At 39.6% G+C, this 23,471-nt stretch overlaps 2 protein-coding genes across 4 annotated transcripts; one reads left to right on the plus strand and one right to left on the minus strand.

Moving 5' to 3' along the window:
* Nucleotides 1-813: 813 nt before the first annotated feature.
* On the plus strand, nt 814-19,715 carry patz1 (POZ/BTB and AT hook containing zinc finger 1). Of its 3 annotated transcripts, XM_068593729.1 has the most exons (6): nt 814-2,400; nt 3,106-3,169; nt 4,118-4,289; nt 5,220-5,378; nt 7,885-8,097; nt 8,504-12,418. In XM_068593729.1, the coding sequence occupies exons 1-6, from the start codon at nt 1,157-1,159 to the stop codon at nt 8,980-8,982; spliced, it is 2,331 nt and encodes a 776-aa protein (XP_068449830.1). In that variant the 5' UTR covers nt 814-1,156; the 3' UTR covers nt 8,983-12,418. The 3 variants fall into 3 exon arrangements, with proteins under 3 accessions (XP_068449830.1, XP_068449829.1, XP_068449828.1); XM_068593728.1 differs by lacking the exons at nt 5,220-5,378; nt 7,885-8,097; nt 8,504-12,418 and adding an exon at nt 19,662-19,715; XM_068593727.1 differs by lacking the exons at nt 5,220-5,378; nt 7,885-8,097.
* slc2a11a (solute carrier family 2 member 11a) lies at nt 14,853-23,137 on the minus strand. The gene is made up of 12 exons (XM_068593730.1): nt 23,043-23,137; nt 21,983-22,081; nt 21,077-21,237; nt 20,142-20,266; nt 19,891-20,020; nt 19,622-19,770; nt 19,276-19,463; nt 18,683-18,793; nt 17,391-17,492; nt 17,089-17,164; nt 16,287-16,414; nt 14,853-15,665 (listed from the first exon to the last, which is right to left on the minus strand). Exons 1-12 carry the CDS (start codon nt 23,064-23,066, stop codon nt 15,447-15,449), a joined length of 1,512 nt encoding a protein of 503 aa, XP_068449831.1. The 5' UTR covers nt 23,067-23,137; the 3' UTR covers nt 14,853-15,446.
* Nucleotides 23,138-23,471: the final 334 nt, after the last annotated feature.

Raw genomic sequence — 23,471 nt, forward strand, 5'->3', positions numbered from 1 at the left:
GGGTGTACTTTTTTAGGAAAGGTGGTACACATTTTTATACAGGTTAGTTCTAATTTGATTCAAATGTTTACAAAAGGTATACATATTGCATACAGTATGTAAGGGTACTTTGCAATTATGGTTGTGCTATTTGAGAGATTTAAGAGTTACCTGCCTATATGGTTTAAGTTTGAAGTCTAATGCACAAGACTGATTTCAATTTGCAGAATAATATTTACAACTTTTTGGTCACCATTATTTTGTTTCTGTAAAGTTAGTTGTTTTTTTTTTTAGTGTGTCTACCTTGAAATAGGGCTTTAGTCCAATGCCTTGGGCTGCAATAAAGCACTTAGGTATTTATTATGGTTATTTTTGAGCCTGTAGTGGTGGAATGGGTTTTATTAAATATTGTATTTAAGTGTTAAGTGACCTATTGTGTATATGGGAGTGGATAAAATGTGTGTATATAATATACACACAGATTATAAAAGTAAAATGATCCTTTGACAATTTGTTCACATGCCAAACACTCATCTACAATCTCCAAAATAATAATTGACCGTTTAATAATTTCTACAGATCAATTCATATTTAGTTACACTTAACACTGGCGTCGGCAAGCAAGTCTTTCCGTTTCATGGACACCTTTTGTTCTTGTAGACAATCCAGAGCTTACCCCCAGTGGCTTGCACAGTATGTAATGCTTCACATGCGTACAGACTGCTCTCGCAGGGAGCAGAGGGGGGTTTTCGTTGTTTGGTTGGGGGAGGGGTTTCACAAACCGACCAGGCAGGAAGAGACCTGCGCGGTAACGTTTCAGCTTGAAGACGCGTGAGACCCCTGCGGTGCTGGGGCTCGAACGTTACTCATTTCAGCCATTACAATGAGCATGAAACAAATACACCGTCAATATAAACCCCAACGGATTTATTTCACCAAATAAGAGCGACCCCCACCACTCAAGAAACCAGGGTCAAAGTTCACAGGAAGCTGGGGGGCTGCCATTTTTCTCCCTTGCTACTGCTAACGTTTAACGTTAGATGCTAAAGCGACGGGGAGGGGCGGTTGGTTTTGGATTCTGTAGCTAGCTGGCATCAACTGATCGAGCTTGTTCTACGAAAACAGTAATTTCTCCGACCGTTGTCCCTAACATCCATTGGTATTGGATGCATTCGGCATGGAGAAGGTAGCGGAGCCGTCTTGGACTTCTTCGTACACCTATCAGGTGAGCAAGCACAGTGCGGAGATGCTACACAACCTCAACATTCAGAGGAAAGATGGAGGCAGGTTCTGCGATGTAATCTTACGCGTCGGCGAGGAGAGCTTCCCCGCACACAAAGCTGTGTTGGCGGCGTGCAGCGAGTATTTTGAGTCGGTCTTCAGCCGCCAGGCGGAGGGCGACGTTGACACCAAGGAGCTGGAGATGCACACCATCAGCCCCAAAGTTTTTAAAGACGTTTTGGACTTCGCCTACACCTCCAGGATTGTGGTGCGACTGGAGTGCTTCCCCGAATTGATGACAGCTGCCAAGTTTCTGCTGATGCGGTCCGTCATAGAGATTTGTCAGGAGGTAATCAAACAGTCAAACGTTCAGATCCTCGTGCCGACATTACGGGGAGGAGACGCCAGCCTCTTCCAGGCCACGGGCACCCCGGAGCTGGGTTTCCCGGTGGCGCAGCAGGATCTCGTTAACGGAACGGGAATGCTGATGAACGGCCAAAGCTTCGCTAACAATGCACAGATGCATGTGGACGGGAGTGGAAACACCACCGTGGTGTTGTTGGGAGACGGCGGCGAGTCGTCAATACCGATATTGGAGCCTGTTGAAAGACTGTCCGCTTCGCCAACAACGGATATGCTGGGCAACACATTTCAGCACGACGCTGGCTCCCCGGGGTCGAAACGAAGCCGGGGGAGACCAAAGAAAGCTGGTGGGGTCGTAGAGGCTGTGCACTTAAATAACAGCACACAAAAAGACATTGTGCTGTTTCCTTGCGGGACTTGCGGGAAAGCTTTCACGGAGGCTTCCCGGTTGAAGAACCACGAAGCACAACACGGGGCCCACACCGGCGATGTAAACAACGTCGGTGACAGCATGTCAACAGCGGGCATTTCTTTAATGTCTCAGTCTGGTCTGGTGGAAAACGGCGTGCAGTTACACGGAGGGTTGACGATGGATAACGGCCGCAAGCGGGAGAGGACCAGGCGGCACGTCGGCTGTGACATTTGCGGCAAAGTTTTCCGCGACGTGTACCACCTGAACCGACACAAGCTCTCCCATTCTGGGGAGAAGCCGTACGCGTGCCATGTGTGCGGGCTCCGGTTCAAACGCAAGGACAGGATGTCGTACCATGTGCGGTCCCATGACGGCTCAGTCGGCAAACCTTACGTGTGCCAAAGCTGTGGTAAAGGCTTTTCAAGGTGAGTTCAACTTTAGTCACACTGACATTCATTTTCTGTGTTTTTGAAGTTGTAGAAAAACGGTGCTGTGACTCGCCCTCAAATTACACTAAGTATGACAGGTGCAACTCTGTACCTGCACGTGAGACGTAGATATTAATTGAACGACAGCTTTGCAACAAAGCCAAAATCTCTGCTGTTCAGAGAGCTGTTAATCAGCTTTTGAGATACGTAAACGTAACGCAGTCAGCTACTTTATCACCAGTACAAAAACAGTCTATTAGTTAGTTCATCTGAAGTCATTCTTTTAAGTTGGTATTAATTGATGGAGATAGGGCATAGTTCAAACCCAAAAGTGTTTGTGTGAGTGTCTGACAAACTCTTAAGTGTTATCGTACATAAACAGTTCTGTTATTGGAAAACTGCTGAACTGTTACAAAGTGATTTGTCATCCGAGTCATCTGGCTTCAACCACTTAGACCTGTTTCCCAGACTCGGTGCTTTCAGGCCCTGCTGCATGCTCACTGTCACCATCTACTGCTTTGGAGGTTTAAAGACATGCAAATAATAAATGTGAATAAGTCGCAGGTGCTAATAAGGCTCATGCAAACTGAGTGAAAGAGACACCAACACATCTTGGGTGAAACTATTAGTTCTGGATCTGTTCTGGAAGAAATATTTTCAAATTATATGATGACAAATATAAATGTTGTTTTTTCTTTCCAGACCAGACCACCTGAATGGACATATCAAACAGGTTCACACAACAGAGAGACCCCACAAGTGCCAGGTAAAGATATATACTGTGTGTGTGTGTGTGTGTGTGTGTGTGTGTGTATATGTATTAGGGCTGGGCAAAGTTGAAAAAAATTAATCGCATTATGCGCCAAATTCAACAATAAGTACTAAAGGTCCCTTTGAGGGACAAACCACTCCGTCTTTTGTCAGTTTTTCTTCCTCAGTGAGAAAAGTCCAGTCTGTGTTGGCTTGAACAAGTGCACTGAACTCCTCACTGAGAGAAGAGTAAAGATCCAAAAGTGTTGCTGCTTTAACGTGCTCTGCATGGATCAGACCGCGGGGTCAGGAGCTTTGCGCATGCACGATTAACTTTCAATCTGGACGCGGAACCTGCTAGTACATATACTTGTAGTGTATTTGCGCGTGTGAAGCGGCTCGCGGCAGCACCGCTGCTTGTTGAGAACAGAAGCTACAGAACAATACATGCTTTACGTCAGACTCACTTCGTCACGCTGCCTGTCTGCTGCGTAACGAAGTCAGGCTGCGGCAGCGCGTGCGCATCAACATGAATCGCCTTTTAAAGTGAAAGCAGCGTCGCTGTAATGCGTTCACGGCGTTTATCTCATTTATTTATTTTTCATGTTTGATTGACCTCATGCAGGCAGGACTGGGAGAGCCGTGAGACGCTAGGTCTGAACTACGCCATCTGGGAGAGATTTAAAGCGATAAGCCCCTTCCAATGCAAAAAAAAAAACAAAACATGTAGTTAACGCATGATCAAATAATTAATGCCATTAATCAATTGAAAAGTTAACGCGATATTAAAGCGTTAACTTGCCCAGCCCTTATATATATATATATATATATATATATATATATATATATATATATATATATATATATATATATATATATATATATATATATATATATATATAAATAAATAAATTCAACTATGATATGTGAGAAAGGTGTTAACAAATGTATTTCTGTATTTCAGATTTGTAATGCCTCTTTTGCTACAAGAGATCGCCTCCGTTCACACCTTGCATGCCATGAAGACAAAATCCCATGCAAAGTTTGTGGCAAGTTTCTGCGAGCGGCCTACATGACCGACCACCTCAAGAAACACAGTGAAGGGACGCATAACTACTGTGGCATTTGCAACAAAGGTATTCATTTTAAATATATCAGCATGCACCTCACTGTTACAGGCTCCTCTGAAACACCTTTGTGCCGTGTACAGACAAATATTCAGTTGGTACTGACGTCATGAAATTTCAGAGGAGGAAAAAATGGATGTAATCTGGTTTGGGTCTTTGGCTCGCTCTGCATTGTTTGAATTGAAATAAATAATGTCTGGAGTTATACAAACATTATAATGTATACAACATTTTTATTGAATTAACTTGTTTATCTGTCATGTTAAATTATTACTCGGTCCAAAACATTTAAGATCTCCTCTACCACTGGTAGATTGTCATGAGTGTAAAACAACTAAAAAGCTCCGGTTGACTAAAGTCTAAGTGTTGATCCGTGATCTATTGGTGCAATGTGTCAACCATTCGCAAGTGCACAGAGGAAATGTTTTGTTTTTCCCCCTGGGGTTGTCCGTGTTGGCACCTTCATTCTGTTTTCGTTTTCTGCCACAGGAGGAAGCATAAAGCTTTTAAAATTGTGTCTTTCAGGGATAGGTTGCATTGAGTTGTACAACATATTCACAATTGTTTCCAGGGCATGTCCGTAGACGAGAGGAAATGCACATACTGAATGTGAAAAAGCAGTGTAAAAAATGGCCCCTATATTCAGTCTGGGTTATACATGCTGAAAAATGTTGTTAGGCTTTCTCCAGCTTCTTCTTCTGTTTGTGCTCGTAGAGCCTGCACACTAGAGTCCAATACATTGGCTGGGGCCACTACACCGAAATCACCTCACACCCTTGGTCTCCTCCTGGTTGCGCTCTGTTTTTAGTTTTTTTGTCCTCGTCAAACCATCACGATATCTGACGGCTGATCGGCGTCAAATAGCCGGGGCTCCCTCCTCATAGTCAAGGCCTTCAGTGTGTCAAACAACTGCCTTGTTCTTTGTTCTTCTGGTCCCAGGTTTCTCCACTGCATCCTACCTTAAGGTGCATATAAAGACACACCATGGCTCTCCACTGCCCCCCTCTGCCACAATGCACACCTTTCCCGAGCCAAGGGGGGAGCTGCAGATGCACAACGGCACCCCTTACCACATGGGACGCCAGTGCTCAGTGGAAGGCAAGCAGTCGCCCGCCCCACCCCAAACTCTCATGTTTCTGGCTTTCATTTGTTCTGCTGCTACTTGGAGAAACATGCTGCTGCATTGTTTGTGGATGTTTAAAACGCAAACATATGTCATCCTCTGTTGCCAAGCTTTGCGCTCAAATACTTTGTGCAATTTCATGTGCTGGTTGTCTTTCTGCTCGCTAACTGTCAACATCTTTCATCTCGAGGGGGCAGTTATATAGAACCATAGTTAGTGTCGCTCAACATACTGGGACATTATGAGCTAGAGAAGTGTTGGAAATACTAGTGTTTTCTCACCATTGAGCATCTCTTACTATAGAATAAAGGCAAGTCAATAGGCAGACAACTCCTTTACTCACTTATATAATTGAGACTACAGAGTTAACAACCTTTCTGTAGTACGAATACCTGCTACTATGTGCACATTACATTGTGACTGTACACAACTTTGGTCTTTATAAGTCTAGAAATTGGGACTGTAATACAAAAACATTTTAAGTACTTATCGCCACATGCACATAATTTAAGACAAAGAAGTTGTCTCGACTTCATAGTTGACAGTACTCTTACACATGACAATGTATGATTTTTGAGTTATACGTCACTTTTTTATGTGCGTCTGTCCAGCATGGCCATGGCATCAAGTGGTGTCTGTTTTTGCTTGGCTGGTCCATCAGTTGTTCAGTAATGCACAGTGTTGCATGAGTGTCCTTATGTCTCCATTTGCCCAGGATTCATTGAAAACATTGTAGAACCAGTTGCATAGAGACAGTGCACAGCAAACTGTGAGCCACAATTAACATTATGTAAGACGATATTACCATCTATTGATTGCATTTCTTAACCGACTGACTGAATTATGTAAGTTACGCATGAGTGCAGCGCATTTGAAAAATATGTTATTTGGCTCATTACCAAACTGAGGTTGGCTCTCAAAGTTATTAATTATCATGAGAGCTGCTTTTTGCTTGTACAACTGATATAAGGTGAAACCATTAGACACTCAGTAAATCATTAAAACCAATCATGGTCATTCTGTTTGTTTATGATAGACAGGTGGTTGCAGCTGAATTAACACATGTGGATATTTGCCATTTATTGTTGAGAAATTGTACAAGCCTGTTATTCCTTGTGGTATTATCATTCAAATAATAAGACTTCATTAGCGATATATTCACCTTCTGGCCTCACAGGTGAAAAGCAGTTTGAGACTTTGCAAACTAATTACCAGTTGGTTTGTTAAAATCAATGTTGGCTGTGTTCATCAGCAGGTTTGAGACGAGAACGTCATGTCACATTATGCGACGACTCATTAGGTGACAAGCGATTCAGCATCTTTTTCATTTCGATCCTTTGGGCAACATACTTTGTTAACATACTCAGGTTATGCTGTTATGCAAGAATTGTCTTTTTTCTGCTAATTTCCAAGATGGTTCAGTTGCAGAATAGCATTATTGAAGTTGTGAGAGCAGTGGTGGACTTGATTGGCGGTAATTCTCTGGTGATCCTTCCAAATTCCTCCCTGGCATGAGTGTCACAAAATGAACAGACCTCTTGTTGCATATGTGTTTTCCTTCAGCAATGTGGACAGTTGACTGGCTGTCACATTGCTGATATTTATCAGCTAAGCTGTTACCAACGTGCTGCTCAGCATGGCTCAGGAACGTTCCAGTGAAGCTAAAGATTTGAATTACAAAAATGTACTGAACATCGAAAGAACTGAGAACTCAATGGAGTTGGCAATCATTGGTTTTAATGATTTTGTTATTTGAGTAATGAAAAACAATCGGCAAAATTTTTAAGCTGAAAACCCTCAGAAATGGCCACGATCTGAAGTTTGTACTGTCACTATAAATATCACAGTTTACACTATAGTTTTCTTTAAGTGTCATTTCATTTGTGAGAACAATAAGTATGTGTGAACATTATATTTTGATTTACACAGTATGGGCTTTTCTCACAGGGATATGACATGTTACAGCAGGACACACAGATGTAACTAACAGCATTCATGTTGGCTCTCTTATTTAAGGGGTGGCAGTGTATGCACCGTGGCAAGGGTCCTGGCATTGTTACGGTTGTTATGTTTTTAAATACACCTGTGTTTTTAATATGTCAAAATATCCACTGTGAGAAAGGTCTGCACTGTAGTAACTCGGTTAAAATTGTATCGGATAAAGGTGGATTGTTAGCAATGTGGAGGATTCACTTCCTATGTCTTTTCATGAACATCATCTGTTTTCGTCAATTATTCATGTCACAAGTCACCTAGTTCAGGGATTTGGTGTTTAATGGAAGGGAAAAAAGTTAATGCCAGCTTTAGTGATGGGACTCGCTCAACAGGGATTCATTCAAACTAGTAAAGTCGACTTTACTTTGTTTACAAAGTAAAATATGCCTGGTGACAAAATGAAGGTAATTCTATCCGTATGGTTTCCCGCCGGCCTGTTATGTCTGCCCCCTCCCCTTCCTTTCTCCCTGGCCGGGTGTTGTGTAGACCTGTGCGCCAGTCGCCAGCTGCTTCTCACCTCGTCTGAGGCAGAGGGTCGCTTTCATGGGCTCTCTGGACACCCAGTTCTTCCCCAGCTTGGCCCTCCAGCCTTGGGCCTGCAGCCTGAGCTGCTCATGGGGAAGGCAGGTGGGGCTCCATATTTCTGGGATTGTCGCTCTGGTGGGGTGCCTGGCTTCCCCGTCCATGGGCCTGCTGCAGGTCAGTACAGTCCAGCAGGAGGGTGGGTGAGGGCACAGTGCTACTGCCGCCCACTGGCTGGAAGAGCACAGCAGAAGTGTCAGTGGACACTGGGCAGACTGAGTTCGATGACTGTATAGTTCAATGCTGTAGCAACATATGTTTTTACGATCTTTTAGTGAAAGGTCTATAAGATTAATTGCAAGAATTTGGTCTACTTGTACTTGATGCTCCTTTCACTGAAGTACTCAAGTTAAATGTTTTAAGTTTTTTTGCAGGTGCCAACCAACTACTGGATTAAAATTGCCATTTAAAACCTTTGACAAACCATTTGTCCTAATTCATGCCTACCTTTCTTCCCATTTCCACTTTTCTCTCTCTCTCTGTCTCACTTTCTTCCTTCCGATCCATGCTGTGCTTACCACAGACGGGCAGGAAAATGATGGGAAATGTCCTCACCTGGAATCCGAAGAATCAGATCCTTCCTTTGGGGATTTGTCCAACAGTGACGAGTTTAAATCTCCACACAAACCTGACGGGCCGGAGCTCGAGATGCCCTCTTTAGCCTGCAACGGAGCCTCTGCAGAGGCCTTAGGCTCCCCAGAGGGATCCAAAGCCAAGGCGGATCCTGAGAAGAAGTTTACCTGTGGCATCTGCGGTCAGGCCTTTCGCACCAAGTCCTACCTCAACAAGCACCAGCACAGAGTTCACAAAGCCCAGAAGGCCCAGGGGGTTTCAGGGTCGGGCTTAAATGAGCTTTCCCCCTCCCTAACCTCGCCCTTCTCCCCTCAACAAAACATGTCCCTTCTCGAGTCTTTTGGCTTTCAGATTGTCCAGTCTGCTTTTGCCTCTTCACTGGTGGATCCTGAGGCCGGTCAAAGTGGAATAGACTTCGGAGGGAAGTGACATATTTGCTAAAGTTCTAGCAAATCCTCTAATTCTTAGGACAAAGCTGGGTCGCCCACAGATGATGCTCTGTATTTGGGAGACACTTTGCCTCAAGGCTACTTTTTCTTTGTTACGTGATTTAATGTGTATCCAATATTTTTGTCACAGACTGCCATACGATTCCTACTTTTTCTACTTTTCCAGAGCATAAAAAGTGAGTGCACAGTGTTTAAATTTCCTTTCTAAAGAAATGACATGAAGGTTCTATTTCCTTTATCTGATGTGGATTTGTTAACGTTATGTTTGGTATGCTTTCATTTGTTTTTGGCTTGTGTGTTTTTGAGCTTTCTTAGCTGCACAAACATTTCTTCACATGAGATGAATTATGTACAGCAGCCTTTAAAACATGTAATTACTTATTGTCTGTTCGCCCACTTTAACGGCTCTGATGTAACTGGTAAATCAACCCTTGGCCGCTTCAATGAATTTAATGCTTCATAATCCTCCTCCCCTTAAATAACAGATGTTTTTAACTCAGAGCAACAAGAGGGCTGAATTCTGTGATCATGTTTTTCTCTGCTTCTTTTATTGTGGATCTTGTTTTGGCCTTAATTTTAACTGCAAGTTTTCTGAGAAACATTCCTAACAGGCCCATGGCATATTTCATTACACATCTATTGAAAACTGTTTTCTATCAGTTTGCTGGCCACTAAGTAGCACTGATAGATGTCAAGGACCTTAATGAATAATTATTGTCAGAATTACAGTTAAGAAGCACTTTTAAATCATGTTGATACAACTTCAAATATGAATGGTAACAGCATGCACACAAAACTTATCTGGCACCATAAAACTTGGCCAGAAATAATTTATTAGTTAAAAATGAGTTATTATACCGATGTAATCATAAAAAGTTGTCAATATACAAATGAATAGCAACCACTCTTCCTGTAAGTAATTATAAATGCCTACACAAGCTCCATTCGCACCACAATGTTCTTATTTTTAGTTTGTTTTTTAGATCCAGAGCGCTTTTTTTGTATTTAAACAAAGCCTTTGAGGAGTGTTGTCATTCACCATTTACCTGAGCAGTTGTGAACCTCAATCAGGGAGCTGGTACACTGATGTAATACACAGAGAGATCTATGTTACAAGTGAAGCAAACCGACTTGCAGCTCATTTGTGATGGGGAAAGTTCTGAATAATGATTTAGTTTGATTATTTGTAAATTATTTATTATAATTTAAAAAAAAACAAGGAGGGGAAGCCATTATAACTAAAATGAATAGTGTGTGCAGGAATACCTTTTGAAAATGAACTTTTCCTGGATAATATTCTTTAGCCTTGAATCATGCCTTGGGCTCGTTAGGAATGAGACCCCTCCACACAATGACAATGTTTCCAAGCCTTGTTTGTTTGGTGTTAAATCCGCTGTGTACATTTAACAGGGACCAAGGTATGGTATATTTTCAGTATATATTTTGAGAATTGTAGATTATATTTTATTAACTTATTCATGCCCTCAGTTTTGTGTACTTTTTAAAAAGAATTGTCAAACAAAAGAATCTGTTGATTTTCTCGTTTTGATATTTTTTTCACTCTAAATTATGTTAAATAAAAATTAGTGGTTATGTGCGTGTTGTGCAAAAGTTAGGGGGTGTTTTGAAGAAGGGGTCACATCCTGACCCACCAGCCTCTGGACCTACCAAAAGAAATGCTACTTTTACAGACTCGAGTAATTAAGATCACTTTATTTCTGCAGTGTTTTTTTCCTCTTCATCACTTGCACTTGTATTGCTCACCAACCTCCTGTCAGATGTGCTTGTGCTGATAGTAGATGATGTGTCTTGTGTTTGCACCAATGATCACGAGGTTAAGGCGTAAGCTTTCCATCCGAGTGTCTTGCAGTGAAAATGTATTTATCCAAAATGTTGAACCAAGACATTCCTGTGATGACGACAGGCTAAATTAAATAAGCTCCTCAAATCAGTACACAATGGGAGCTTCTCATCCATTTTTCTGCATTGCTTTGCTTCTTTTAGAATCTTGCTCCACTTTTACGCCAAAACATTTCTACGCTGCTGAATTAGTTTTGCATCTTGAAATTGTAAATGGGATGTCACCGATTTAGAGGAATATGTGTCAAGATCAATTACCTTTCGGTTAAGATTAATTTGATGTTGGTTAAAACAATTAAAAGGTAAAACGGACCATTGTCATAATCATGACATACTTTCCCTTATTCTTGTATATTCTGAAACACAAAATAAGCAATAACTGTTAGAAAATTGGCTTGTGGAAAGATAAATTCAAATGTAATCATCTTGAATCTTATTGACCTCACACATCAGTTGATTAACATCTTTTTAATGGCTTGATGTTTTTTCTTCTTCTTGTGTTGTAGTATGTATCATGATGCAAATCAATCCCGTGTGTGTGTGTGTGTGGGCATGGATGTGGTGATGGTCTGTAAAAAGAGTGTATCTGTGTGCCACCTGTGTGTCCGTTTCTGTGTTTTTGACCTGTGTCTCCTGCTTTCTGTTTAATTATTATTTGTGTGTAATTTAGGCTGTTAAATTCAGTACATTCCTGTATTATTTATGGTTATGTTGTGATTGTAACAAGTGTATATACCATTCATATACACATTCTATGAATATATATATATATAAATATATATTTATATATATATAAATATATATGAACCAACCAATATGATCAGTGTTTGTCAAGGGTGGTCCTGTACATATATAGATTGTCTTTCTTGTCTATCATGTAGAAGGATGTTAAGTTATGGCCATTTGATTGAAAGTGTAAACTGGATGTTCTTGCCTGCGAGCTGAGTTGGGGCCTGAATGTTGATCACTGGTTGGTGGCAGTAAAGGTTTCACTGTTCACCGTACTGTCGCTCTGCTCTGGTAGCGCTCACACTGCCGGCTGCAAAACACACGTCTTGACCAAGTTTTTTTTTCTTCTTCTTTTTTGATCCACTCTGCACTAGTATTTACTCCTTAAAAGTGATAAGGGTTGTTTTTTTTTGTTGTTTATTTGAAAACAAGTGGAAGATGCTGTAAGGAAATAATGTTTCTTTGTTTGTGTTCTTCAATGAGATGTATGATTTTGTCTCACTCACGTTGGTACTCGAGTGTAAAAGGTGTTTTCGTTGAGTATTTCGGCCTAAATGTGTTTGCTTTCTGCTTTTGGTCCGTTGCAAAGTGCCTTCCAAATACTGATTGTGCACGGCAGTGGATTAAAAAAGGTCCTCTTTTCTAAAGGTTAAGAATTGTACAGAGTGACTTGCATTGACACTTTTGTATAAAAACACAGAAAATGTACAATATGTTAACTTGGTATTTTATCATCGTACTCAACAAGATTGCTCTTAAGAAATATGAGCTACATGTTTTGTTATAACGTCTTTGGACATATTTCAATATAAGCATACTTTTCTATAGATATTTGTTTTTGTACTCTGTCATTGAGTCTCGCCATTCTTGTTGGTACAGAGATGAGAATCAAATAAATTTCAATTGAAAAAGCTCCCAATTTTTCTCTTGAAGTTATTGCTTGTGGATGATTAAACAATACATCCTTCTTGGACCTGGCTGGATATCTGGAGTTATTACAACTAGCCCAACAACAGGGGTCGCTGTTTTGGTGTTGGTGGGGAAGCTTAACGGAAACATGAAACCTGTAGACAAACAATAAACGCAAATCTGTCTGTCTGCTACTAGTCCAGTAAGTACAGTTAATATGAATCATTAATTCACATTTACCTCTGACATATTTATGTATATATTAAACGCCTATCGGGTAGCTACTGCAATTCTCATGACTTGCTCAAAGTGTCAGGTCAGTGTTGAAACTGCAAAATAAAAAGGAAAGAAAGATTGCTTTAACTGTTAGAAAGATGCAAACTGCTGCAGGTAATTAGACAAATGACCCTCACCTGTGGTTGTGCGTGTTGGGACTGAACATGCTGTGTGTAAAATACCAGCTGAGGTGCCACTCGGACAAGACATTCAAGCTAAAAAAGGAACTATTGAAAGTTTTTCATTTTGACCGTAAGACCTTGGTGATGATGTATATTTAGGTTGTGTTGATCAAATCAAAAATAGGTAAAATGTTATATGAAATAACTCACAAACAACAGAAAACTCAAGTTTATATATGCATATATCACAAAAGATCCAAATGATGTTCACATACGGGATTCGTGAATTCAGATTCTGTATGAAAAGAGAATCATTTATATTTATAATATCTTCTCAGGCTGAGTAGGGTGCACTGGTTTACTATATGTACCTTCATAGATAGCATGACAGTGAGTGCACACATGGGGAAACCCATCAGTAAATAGCCATAGCCCATCAGCTTCTTTCTGCCAGCACGATCCATCAAAAAGGACTGAAGCACTTTTGTTTTGTTGTTTGATTATATTGATTGAATTTGTTCAAAGAACTATGCCAGCGTACTGAAAAGAAAACCTGCAAATATAAAGCACAGAATACTTCCATTCTCTACAGTCTACAACAAAACATGTACAGTGTAAAATAATACACTCCTGGAATCTAAATATAAACTCTTCACCAAATGTTTTTATCCAAGTGACCATTGAGAAATTACATGTCAATGGTTTACAGATTTCTCTGATACTATCAAGTGTTATGTACCTTGTTTTATTTGTTGTGTTTCACTGGTGCACAACCAACTGTCCCTTTGGGACAAATGAAATGATGAATTGTGAATCCAATCGAGAAAAAACAACACAAATGCATTTATTAAAGCAGTTATTAATTAAATCTAATCAATAATCTCTTTCCCAGTCTTTTTTGTTTTAAAGAATATGTAGCAGTCCGTAAGCGCTAAATTGTTTTGTACTGGCCGGAATACCACTAATAGCCAAGAGGTATGGCCACATTTCTTCTGTTCCCATCAGCTCCCTACGCAGAGTGCAAAACAAATTAAATCTGATAAGTGGCGGGAGCAATTGTTTGTGTGGCATGCAGCACAGCATGCCATACAGATTTCAGCCTGACAAGTTAGTAAGACAAACATGGCACTGCCCAGTTTGTCTTATTTGACCCATGACCTTTCCAAATCCGGTAAAGATTGAACCTGTGAGCGTCATGACAGCTCTGATGTTCTTTGGAGAACATTCCCCGAGATACACGAGGTGTACACTCAAGTCTACAACTGTGGGGGAAAACAAGCTTAATCGAAAATAAAATTAAACCCTGACAAAAACTATTTTAAAAAAAGCTAATAAACACACTTCACATTATCAGAACATACCAACATTTTATCCGTGAAAGACATTTTCCCAGCAAGATCATCTTTAAAGACAGAGTCATGCGACAGCACATGGCTTCTTCTGAAGGAAAAACAAATAAAACTTAATACCTCTTCCTACCCTAACTGTGTGAAGACACCACAGGACACAATGAAGAAGAGAAACAAACTGTGTGATGCAAGAGGGTTGTGTTTCAGTTAACACAGCAAACCGTACTTCTTTGCATTCTTTGCATCTTGATAATATAAATCTTACCACTGCTGGAGAAGCGATGAGAGAAATCTGAATCCCGTACTGGAACGACCCCCCAATTCCTAAGACCAGAAACAGCAAGAAAAGCCTCCAGTACTGTGCACCGCTCTTCCCGCTGTTTTCTGCTGTAACGTAAACAATCAGGCTAACTGTGAGTGGTGTGTGTTGAACTAATATAACATAACTCTATTTATGTCTGCAGTGACTTTATTATAGTCTTAAGTATAGACAGCACATTTTGATGGTCACATTGAAAACCACTGTGAAAAGGGATCTTCATACAAGATATTTTATTGCCGCAGAATTAGAGCATTAAAAAAAAATCAATATTCACCATAAACAATTGCACTTATTCTGTTAAAACTATAGATTTCAGTTGTTATCAAACGTATAAATACGCAACATCATGATACATTTTTGTATGACAGAGGTGTGCACACTGATCCATGAAGTTTATATTTGATACGATGCAAATTAACATCGCTGTCCATCGAAATAAATTCTCTGATTTGGTTCACCATGTACCACACATCAAAGACGTCAGTACTCTCAAGGTCGTTGAACTAAAAGGCCTCATGTGCAGCTTTCTCAGACCTTTGACCTCCAAAATGGTAGGATAAAGCAAGGCCGTGCTGACGTGTTTTCAGAGGCAGCAGATCACTTATCTTCTGCCAAATATATGGTAGTTTTAATTACTTTTGTGTTATGTCAATTAGTGACACAAAGTAGCAAAACATAAGTGCATCATGAGAAGATGTCAAAGATAAATTCCTTTAAATCTTCTTGATATAAAACACATTTAAAATAAAAAAGTGATAATAGATCCAAGTTGTGTTTTGTGATGTAAAAGTGTGTTCCTTTGATCCCGACGTCTTCCTCCTCAAACTGAACGCCTGTAGTGGTCGTGTCCGTATGTATTTTGAGGGAAAAACACGGTCTACAAGGCCGTAGAATGACTCACTTCACCCAGCTGATACTGAGTTTTAGTTTGCGACGCACCCTTTTCACTCTGGCTTTTGAAGTTGAGCTTGTTGAATTCACTTGTGATGGCTGACAGAGACTTCCCTTTGGTCTCAGGCAGAATCAGGCCGACAAACCACGCAGACAGCAGGCAGACCGTCCCGAAAGGCACGAAGCAGTACTCGCTCAACTCGCTCTGTAAAAGAAAGGCAACAGAAAGCTTTCAGACTCCAGGCCTGGCTGAGGGTTTTCTATTCTTGTATACGCATATACACGTGCAGCATTACAAAGTGATTTAAATAACTGCAATGAGACAACAATCATGTAAAATCATCACCTCTAATTCCACATCATAGAAAGATCAGTAGGGTCAGCATTAAAGCCATTTGCATCCTGACAGACCTGTATTCCCTCAGTTTCAGACTCTGAACTCTAGGAGGTGCTATAGGGCGACATTTCCTATTTGAAGGAGTTTTTTAAGTTGCATTTTAATCTGGCTGTCCTTTCTCATGCCAGGTTGTTGACAGGTGTTGTGTTTGATTTCAAAATACATTTACCAATAACATTGTTCTTTTGAACATTATTTGATGTAGTAGTAGAGTTGACGACATGAAAGAGGGAGAGCAGTATGCACCAGTAATCCTCGGCAAAACTACCAACCATAAAACAACTGTGTTTTTTAAATAGTGCCTTAGTTTTGTTTTATTAATAATGTGTGAGGTAAATGTCCAGTTTTAAAAAGGTTTAGGCGGTTTATGCTTGTTCATTGTCATTGCACGTTTGTAAAACGGAGGAGTGGATGAAACGACGCACTGACCACTAGAAATGGAAAGATCATCCCAATGATGAAGAGGTTGAGCCACATCATGGAGCCAGCGATCGTGTAGGCTGCTGGTCGAGCCGTCTGATTGAAGATCTCCGTGGGCAGAATGCCGGTCACTCCAGCTGAGAAAATAAAAATACAAAATCTTATTGAGTTAGCTTCATCAGTAGAAATATAAACATTAGCTATTATATCCTGACCTACTAGATTAGTTATATTTGGTAATTATGAACAATACACTGTTCAATAGACATTCATGAAATTATTATTAAAATGTATTAAAGCTAACAAACTTTTCAAACAAAGCATTACAATAATAGTTTATGAAACACTCTTATCAAAGTGCAAGACAAGAGTAAACAGTCACTATACTTTGAGATTTCAGTAGTTTAGGTTTGAAGATGCCGACAAGAAAAAGTAAGTCATAATGATTACTATCCTCCAAAATCATCAAATCAACATCTACCAAACTGTTTCAACAAAAACTAAACATTTATATCTTCATTAAGGTAGTATTTATTGCAGGACTGTTGTAATAAGACTGATTAGTTTTAGCTGGTTAGCGTGTTTATATGAACTGAACAATTTGAGTTGTCTTGCAAATAGAAACAGCTGTTGTACTGATGTGCAACATGGATGAGTAATGATTAAAACTGTAGTAAATATGTATTACTAAAAAGTTATTAACTGGTTATTCTAGAAGACATTTTGTATTAATGTGTCTTGAGATTTTATTCTGTATGTGTGTTTCACTTTATACCCTACAATAGAAAGTCTCCAAAAACATTACACTCACCTGGTCCCAAGCCAAAGCTGAGAATGTAGGTGAAGATGCAGGCCATGCTTATGTATGGCATCCAGGATATATTGTGCTGTTTGGAGTGAGAAGAACATAAACCTGATCACTTTGACATTTCAAAGTTTGACTTGTAATGTTCAGCAATTACTAAAAGTTCACCGCAGAAATCTCACTTAATAATCACAATTATTACTTTATGTTCCATTGTTTCTTTGCAAATCAAAGACGCATGCATAATTTGTCTTTGAAAAGTTAGAAATAAAGGTTATTATGTAGGTAAATTTAATGATTCATGACACCTCAAACAACAGTGCAATTGTGAAGACAACTGCCCAGATGGCCATGAGGATGTACCCTCCCATTAGCATGAACCTCCGACCTTTGCGCTCTACCAGCAGGTTCTGAAAAACAGGAAAATATGGACATCAGACTCTGTTCTTCTATAATTATAACAAACTATGTCTAAGACTTTACAGAAAGATACATAAACACTGAACAAATACAAAGCAGGAACTTCCGGTTGATGAATGACTAAATAATGTAAAAACACAGTAGCTTGGGTTACTGTCAGTGTTTTTGTTCAGTTGAGTCAGAGATAGGTGCAGAGTTTGATTAGAAGTTTGACTCCAATCTCTGTGCAGTAAATATGTAGCTGGAGCCATAGCAGCTAGTTAGCTTAGCATAAAGCCTGGAAACAGGGGGAAACAGCTAGCATGACTCTATCCGATTATACCAAAATCTACTGACCAGCAGCTCCTAGATTTGATAATTAACCAGTTAATATGATTGTTTAATGTGCATGAACACTGATGGGTGTTGTACCGGACTTTTTCTTGGCTAGGTGCAGGTACCAGGCAACCAGTGAGACTCCAGTTTCTTATAATTCTGTTTCTGTAGGCAAAAAACGTATAATGGATCCTTTAGGTGGTGGACATAATAATAATAATATTATAATACTATTCATACTAAGTATGACCTTAAATTGAGTATGAATTGTGTTCCAACTGAATAGTTTGTGGCTAGAATTGAGTTGCTTTTGGACAGAGCCAGGCTAGCTGCTGTTTCTTAGGCCTGATTAGAGCGCGTTGCAGCAGCCTACCAGTGCTTTGCATTACCCAGCACCTAAGTGGAAAAAACATTTAAGCTTTGTGTTAAGCTACGTTAACCAGCTACATGCTGCAACTTTATATTTAACAGACAGACATGAAAGTGGTGTTGATGATCTTAGTTAACTGTCATCACGAAAGCATATTTACCCTAAATGTCAGAATGCACATATTATCTTCTTCTAACTGAGAAAACATAGTCCGTTCAAAGATATAAAATGCAGTTGGTTTCAGCTCCTTTTTTCTTTCATTTCTTCAGGAATATGTGTACCTTTTTGTAAATTGTTCACATTGTGTCAGTGTAAAATTCTACAGTATGTGTAAGTGTTTTCAATTGTGAAATCAAATATCAAAGCTGTTGTATGTACATTGGACTGTTCTTCGTTAAGTCGTTAGTCTCTGTTAAAGCCTTCGGAGAAATACAAACAACAGTCTCTCTACCTTTAGCCGCTTACATAACATGTGCTTTAAAGACGGATACTTACACATAATATACAAGCCGTGAATTCACAAGTACCAGTGCCAATTGTGATATATTGGATTTTATCATCCGATACCCCGGCCTCTTTGAATATGTATGATGCATAGAAGTAGATCTGAAAGAAAAAGTAGATAAGAAAATGATTAAACCAGCATCTTGTACAAAGAGCAACTATGTTAATACCCTGCGAGACTCCTTAAAACTGCCAAGCTTGTGGTTAAAAGCCTTGGAAGTGTGTGGTCAGCATTTTTTGATGAGAAGGCAACTTGTTTTAGTTCTGAAAATAAGTTTGAACTCTAATAACTGTCATATATACGAAATAACAATGACAAAGAGACAAGGAAGCTTTTTTGATAAAAAAACAAACATGTTTTCGTGCCCATACAGCAAGGGACAGTGCTTTATCACCGCTTTACATTATTAATACGCTCTGAATAAAGAAAACTACCCACAACACACATCACTGATGGATCCTCTCAAATTTCTAATCAACCATCTGTCATTGCAGAGGCCAGAAGAACATCTGATACCGTCGCTCGGTATCATGTAACACCGATCTTCATGGGTTGTATAACAATATGTTCCATCGTTTCTTACCGAGTCATTACCACAGAGCTGCATGGTACTGCTGAGGACCATGACAGAGATGAGCTGCCAGCGTACTGAGCGGTCAGCAAAAAGCTCCCAAGGCCGACAGGCCCTCATGCCTTTGGTTTCAGCCTGTTCCTGCAGGATCTCATCCAGCTCGCTGCTCTGGACCTCACAGCCACGCAGCCGTCTCAAAGCTGACCAAGAAGAAGAAAAAAAAAACAGAATTTAAGTGACTTGAGAAGTTGTAGTTATTGCTCTCTGGCTAGTATGGAAATTCTATTTTACATCAAAAGTGTACTTTAGGGCAGTATTTAGTAAATGTGCTCAGTTACATACATATTACAGTACCCACCATTCATACAAGCCTCTTTGTCCCCCCTGTCGATGAGCAGGTATCTGGGGCTCTCCGGGAACCACGGCAGGGTGAGGAGCTGCACAAGGCCAGGAATGGCATTACTGGCAAGAAGATACTGCCAACACGGCTCACTGCCCAGAATCTCTCTACAAATAAATAATCCAGGGTGTTAATGTCAATATAATTGAAGTCTACAGCAGATATTTCTTGTGCAGTAAAAGATTAGTCTTTTTTGACAAATAAAAAAAGTCTGACAGCGTCCATACCTGAGTCCGACCACCTGTCCTAACACAACACCAAATGCTGTAAAAACAGACGATGACAAGGAGATAGCCCCTCGTAAGTGCTTCGGTGCACTTTCTCCAAAATACATGGGTTGCACGTTCATACTGATCCCTGAAAAACACACAGAGGCTTTCTTTGAAGTTAATGAAGTTTCTGTTGCATAGTATCTTAATTATTATTACCACCGTTTAGCAGGTATTTGAATGCACATATAGTGACATACATTACATACCAGCATTTATCCCCACCAGGACACGTGAGATCATGATCATCTCAAAAGACTTGGCAGCTCTACTTGTCACGGCTAAGAGTGCTCCGGCCATGAGGAAAATGTTGTTCAACAACAGGCATTTCTTCCTTGGGAATGGAAAAGAGGACAACATTATTAGATCGCTCACAACTCTTGGTGAGAGTTTTAGTCGTACGAAATAGACCGTAGACTCATGGACCGTTTGGCCGTATGGCAGAGATGTCTAATGGTATGGAAATTATTGATATAATCCCCAAACCATTCATCAAATGGTCCTTATAGCATTATCTATGTTAATGTCTGATATAGTGTATGGCTCTGTGCCATAGAGCTCTATTATTTCCTGAAAACTATTGTTGCACTGGGTGACATTTTCCTTCAGTGTGGGAAAAAAAATTATTATTTAGAGTCACTCTCACACATAAATTGCTGCTGCTGTAAAAACTCAATGAAACATCAAATGTCTATCCATCTAAAATACAACCAGGTCAATACACTGTTGACTCTTGTTCGATTAAAATGTGCTTGATACCACAGTCCCAGCAGCTGCTTTAGGACACTATTTAGCTTCTTTTTTTTCAAGGAAATATTGCTTTTGTGACCCATTTTTTAGAAGATACATCTTCAGTATGAAATAGTCTTTGGGAGTGGATTTTTTTTACAATGAGAATAACAACACCAACCTAATGCTTTAAAATGTAACTGTGAAAGATGATTGATATCTTTATATATTTATATGTATATATATATATATATATATATATATATATATATATATATATATATATATATATATATATATTAACAGGTCAATCATTCACTCTTTACATGTTCAATGACAATTTTAATTTGTTACCCCCTGGACTTGTGCATTAAGATATTAACACACATGAGCATGACGCAGCGTCTTACATTACCTCCCAAAGCGTATGGTCATTGGTCCGGCGATAACGGACCCTGCAAAGCCTCCAAACGAGAAGATGGAGACAATAATTGTCCAAACCAGGGTCACTTGGTAGTCCTCCAACTGGATGTCCCACCGCTCCAAGAATGTCTCATTAATAAAAGTCTGAATAAACTGTGTGAAAAGACAAGACAGTCAACCTTTAAAGCTTCACTGAGATAGAGACCAGCAGGGTGGTTAAAGCTGACACTTATTCCCTCGGCTTATTTATCTTTGATGGTGGGAAGCTGGACTCTTAAGCTTAGAGGGTCAATTTGGGGCATCAACATATCCATTGAACTTTAATTCTTGATTTGCAGGAATTGTTTCTTGATGATGTAAGTTCTTACTCTTTATTTGTGAGTGCAGCTGCTTGTCTTAATGAAACAATAAGGATCCGGCCTTAAGAGTAGTAGTTAGTTTCTATAAATGCATACTAAAATTGGATGTGTTACAATGAGAATGATTAATCACAGACATAAGTAGCCTAATTCTTGTTTGTGCCAATTTACACTGTGAATGATTGTACTGTGTTTATTGTTATGCACCTTCACCCAGCCAAATTCCTTGCATGTGCACATGTACTTGGCAATAAGACAACTCTGATTCTGATAAAACATGTGAAAAAAACAGTAATGCTGGTCAATACAGCTCAGTTAAACAGTGAGCCTACACACACTTCAGATAAATATCAATTTAACACAATGCTAATGTATGTTCACGCTGGTAGCTGTAACTTTTAAAACACTTTATTAACAGCATGCAGGACATTATCAGCTCTGTCAATAAGACAATACACTATTATGTACCTATATATCCCACCTGAACACTGCTTGAACACACACATGAATTTAAATTGGCATTAGACTAAAAAACTTACAGTTGTGGGAGCGTTCATTATTGCGAGGTTGTAGCCATACTGAAGAGTTCCTCCACAGGCAGCAGAAGCAACCATTAGCACCAATGTCAAAGAACTGCTCTGTTTATACAAACAGATAGATACATATTAGATTTACACATTTGTCTTATCTAATTGACTATCTTTTTTTTTTTTTAAATCACAGCATTTCCTCTAATTGATTTCTTGATTTACTGTTACCTAATCCAAAACGCAGGAGAGATAATATCAGAACAATGTATGACGATATGATATTTGCAAAGGTGTACCGATATTTTTTTCACAAAATGTAATCTGCACTAATCTTCCGTTGTTAGGCACACGTTCTCTGCAGGGTCATCATTGGAAGAACAAGTAGGTCTATACTCTGATAGTGTGGTGTAAAACTACTCGAGAAGTAACAGTCCTGCACTAATATCAGATTCAAGTAAAATACAGAAGTTGAGTTAATTTAAAGTATTCATGATGCAGAACGGCCCATTTCAGAACAATATATATCAAATTACTGGATAATAATTAGTGATGTATTGATGTCATTTATGTTATTCTCTTAAAAGTAGAGCACTTGTTCATTGCTTTATGTATTGTTAGATATTTAACATAGAATACAAGTATCAACGGTTATTAGTTTACTTATATTTTGCATTAATACTAAATATATGCTGATAAACTTTAGCTGTCAGATAAAGTAAGTGAAGTAAAAAAGTACATATGTCTCTGACTTGTGGCGCAACAGAAGTATAAAACATGTAAACATGAAATGAACATATTCAAGTTAGGTACAAATAAAAAAAAATAGATGCACTTAGTAACATTCCTCCACTGAGGGTGATTTTGATGTCACTTTGTCTGCCTGACAATGCTAAGACATGAGTATAATATAAAACACAATAGATCTTCAAACAGCACGGCACCTTTTAGGAATTACACAGGCACCAAATTGTCCAGATTTTCTTGCTACTCGAGTCCACAAACCAAACAAGAGTCCGGGATTAAACTCTAAAGCAGATTCCTTACTGAAAGGTAGAACGTGCTGATTTACCTTCTGTGCCCCTGCAGACGACATTGTTCTTCAAAGCACGTAGTTAAACGGGAAACAAAAGAAAAAGAAAAAGGACTTGATGATTTCAGGTAACAAACCACAAAGCTCAACTCTCCACCTAAACAACGGTCCTCTACAGCGCGAGCACGCGCTTGACGCGTGCGTGTATCGGCCTCTTATGATTGGTTACAGTTTAGAAATCAGCGCACAAATGAAAAAACCTTGAGCTGACCTCTTACAAGCTTTCGACAAATGTCCCAACAAGGCTTTACTCTCACTCTATGAACAGGACTGCACTACGCAGGTATCTGCATCTGAGAGAGGGAAACAACTGGAGAACCAGAGCGGAGGGATTTTACAGAGAAGATGAGGGGGAATGGTTGCACCTGATGGCAAAATCGTTGTAAACATCTCCAGAGAAAGACGAAA

The sequence above is a fragment of the Clinocottus analis genome, unplaced genomic scaffold (assembly GCF_023055335.1).
Source record: "Clinocottus analis isolate CAN_PGR_092001 unplaced genomic scaffold, fCliAna1.0.p SCAF_3, whole genome shotgun sequence".
NCBI lineage: Eukaryota > Metazoa > Chordata > Actinopteri > Perciformes > Cottidae > Clinocottus > Clinocottus analis.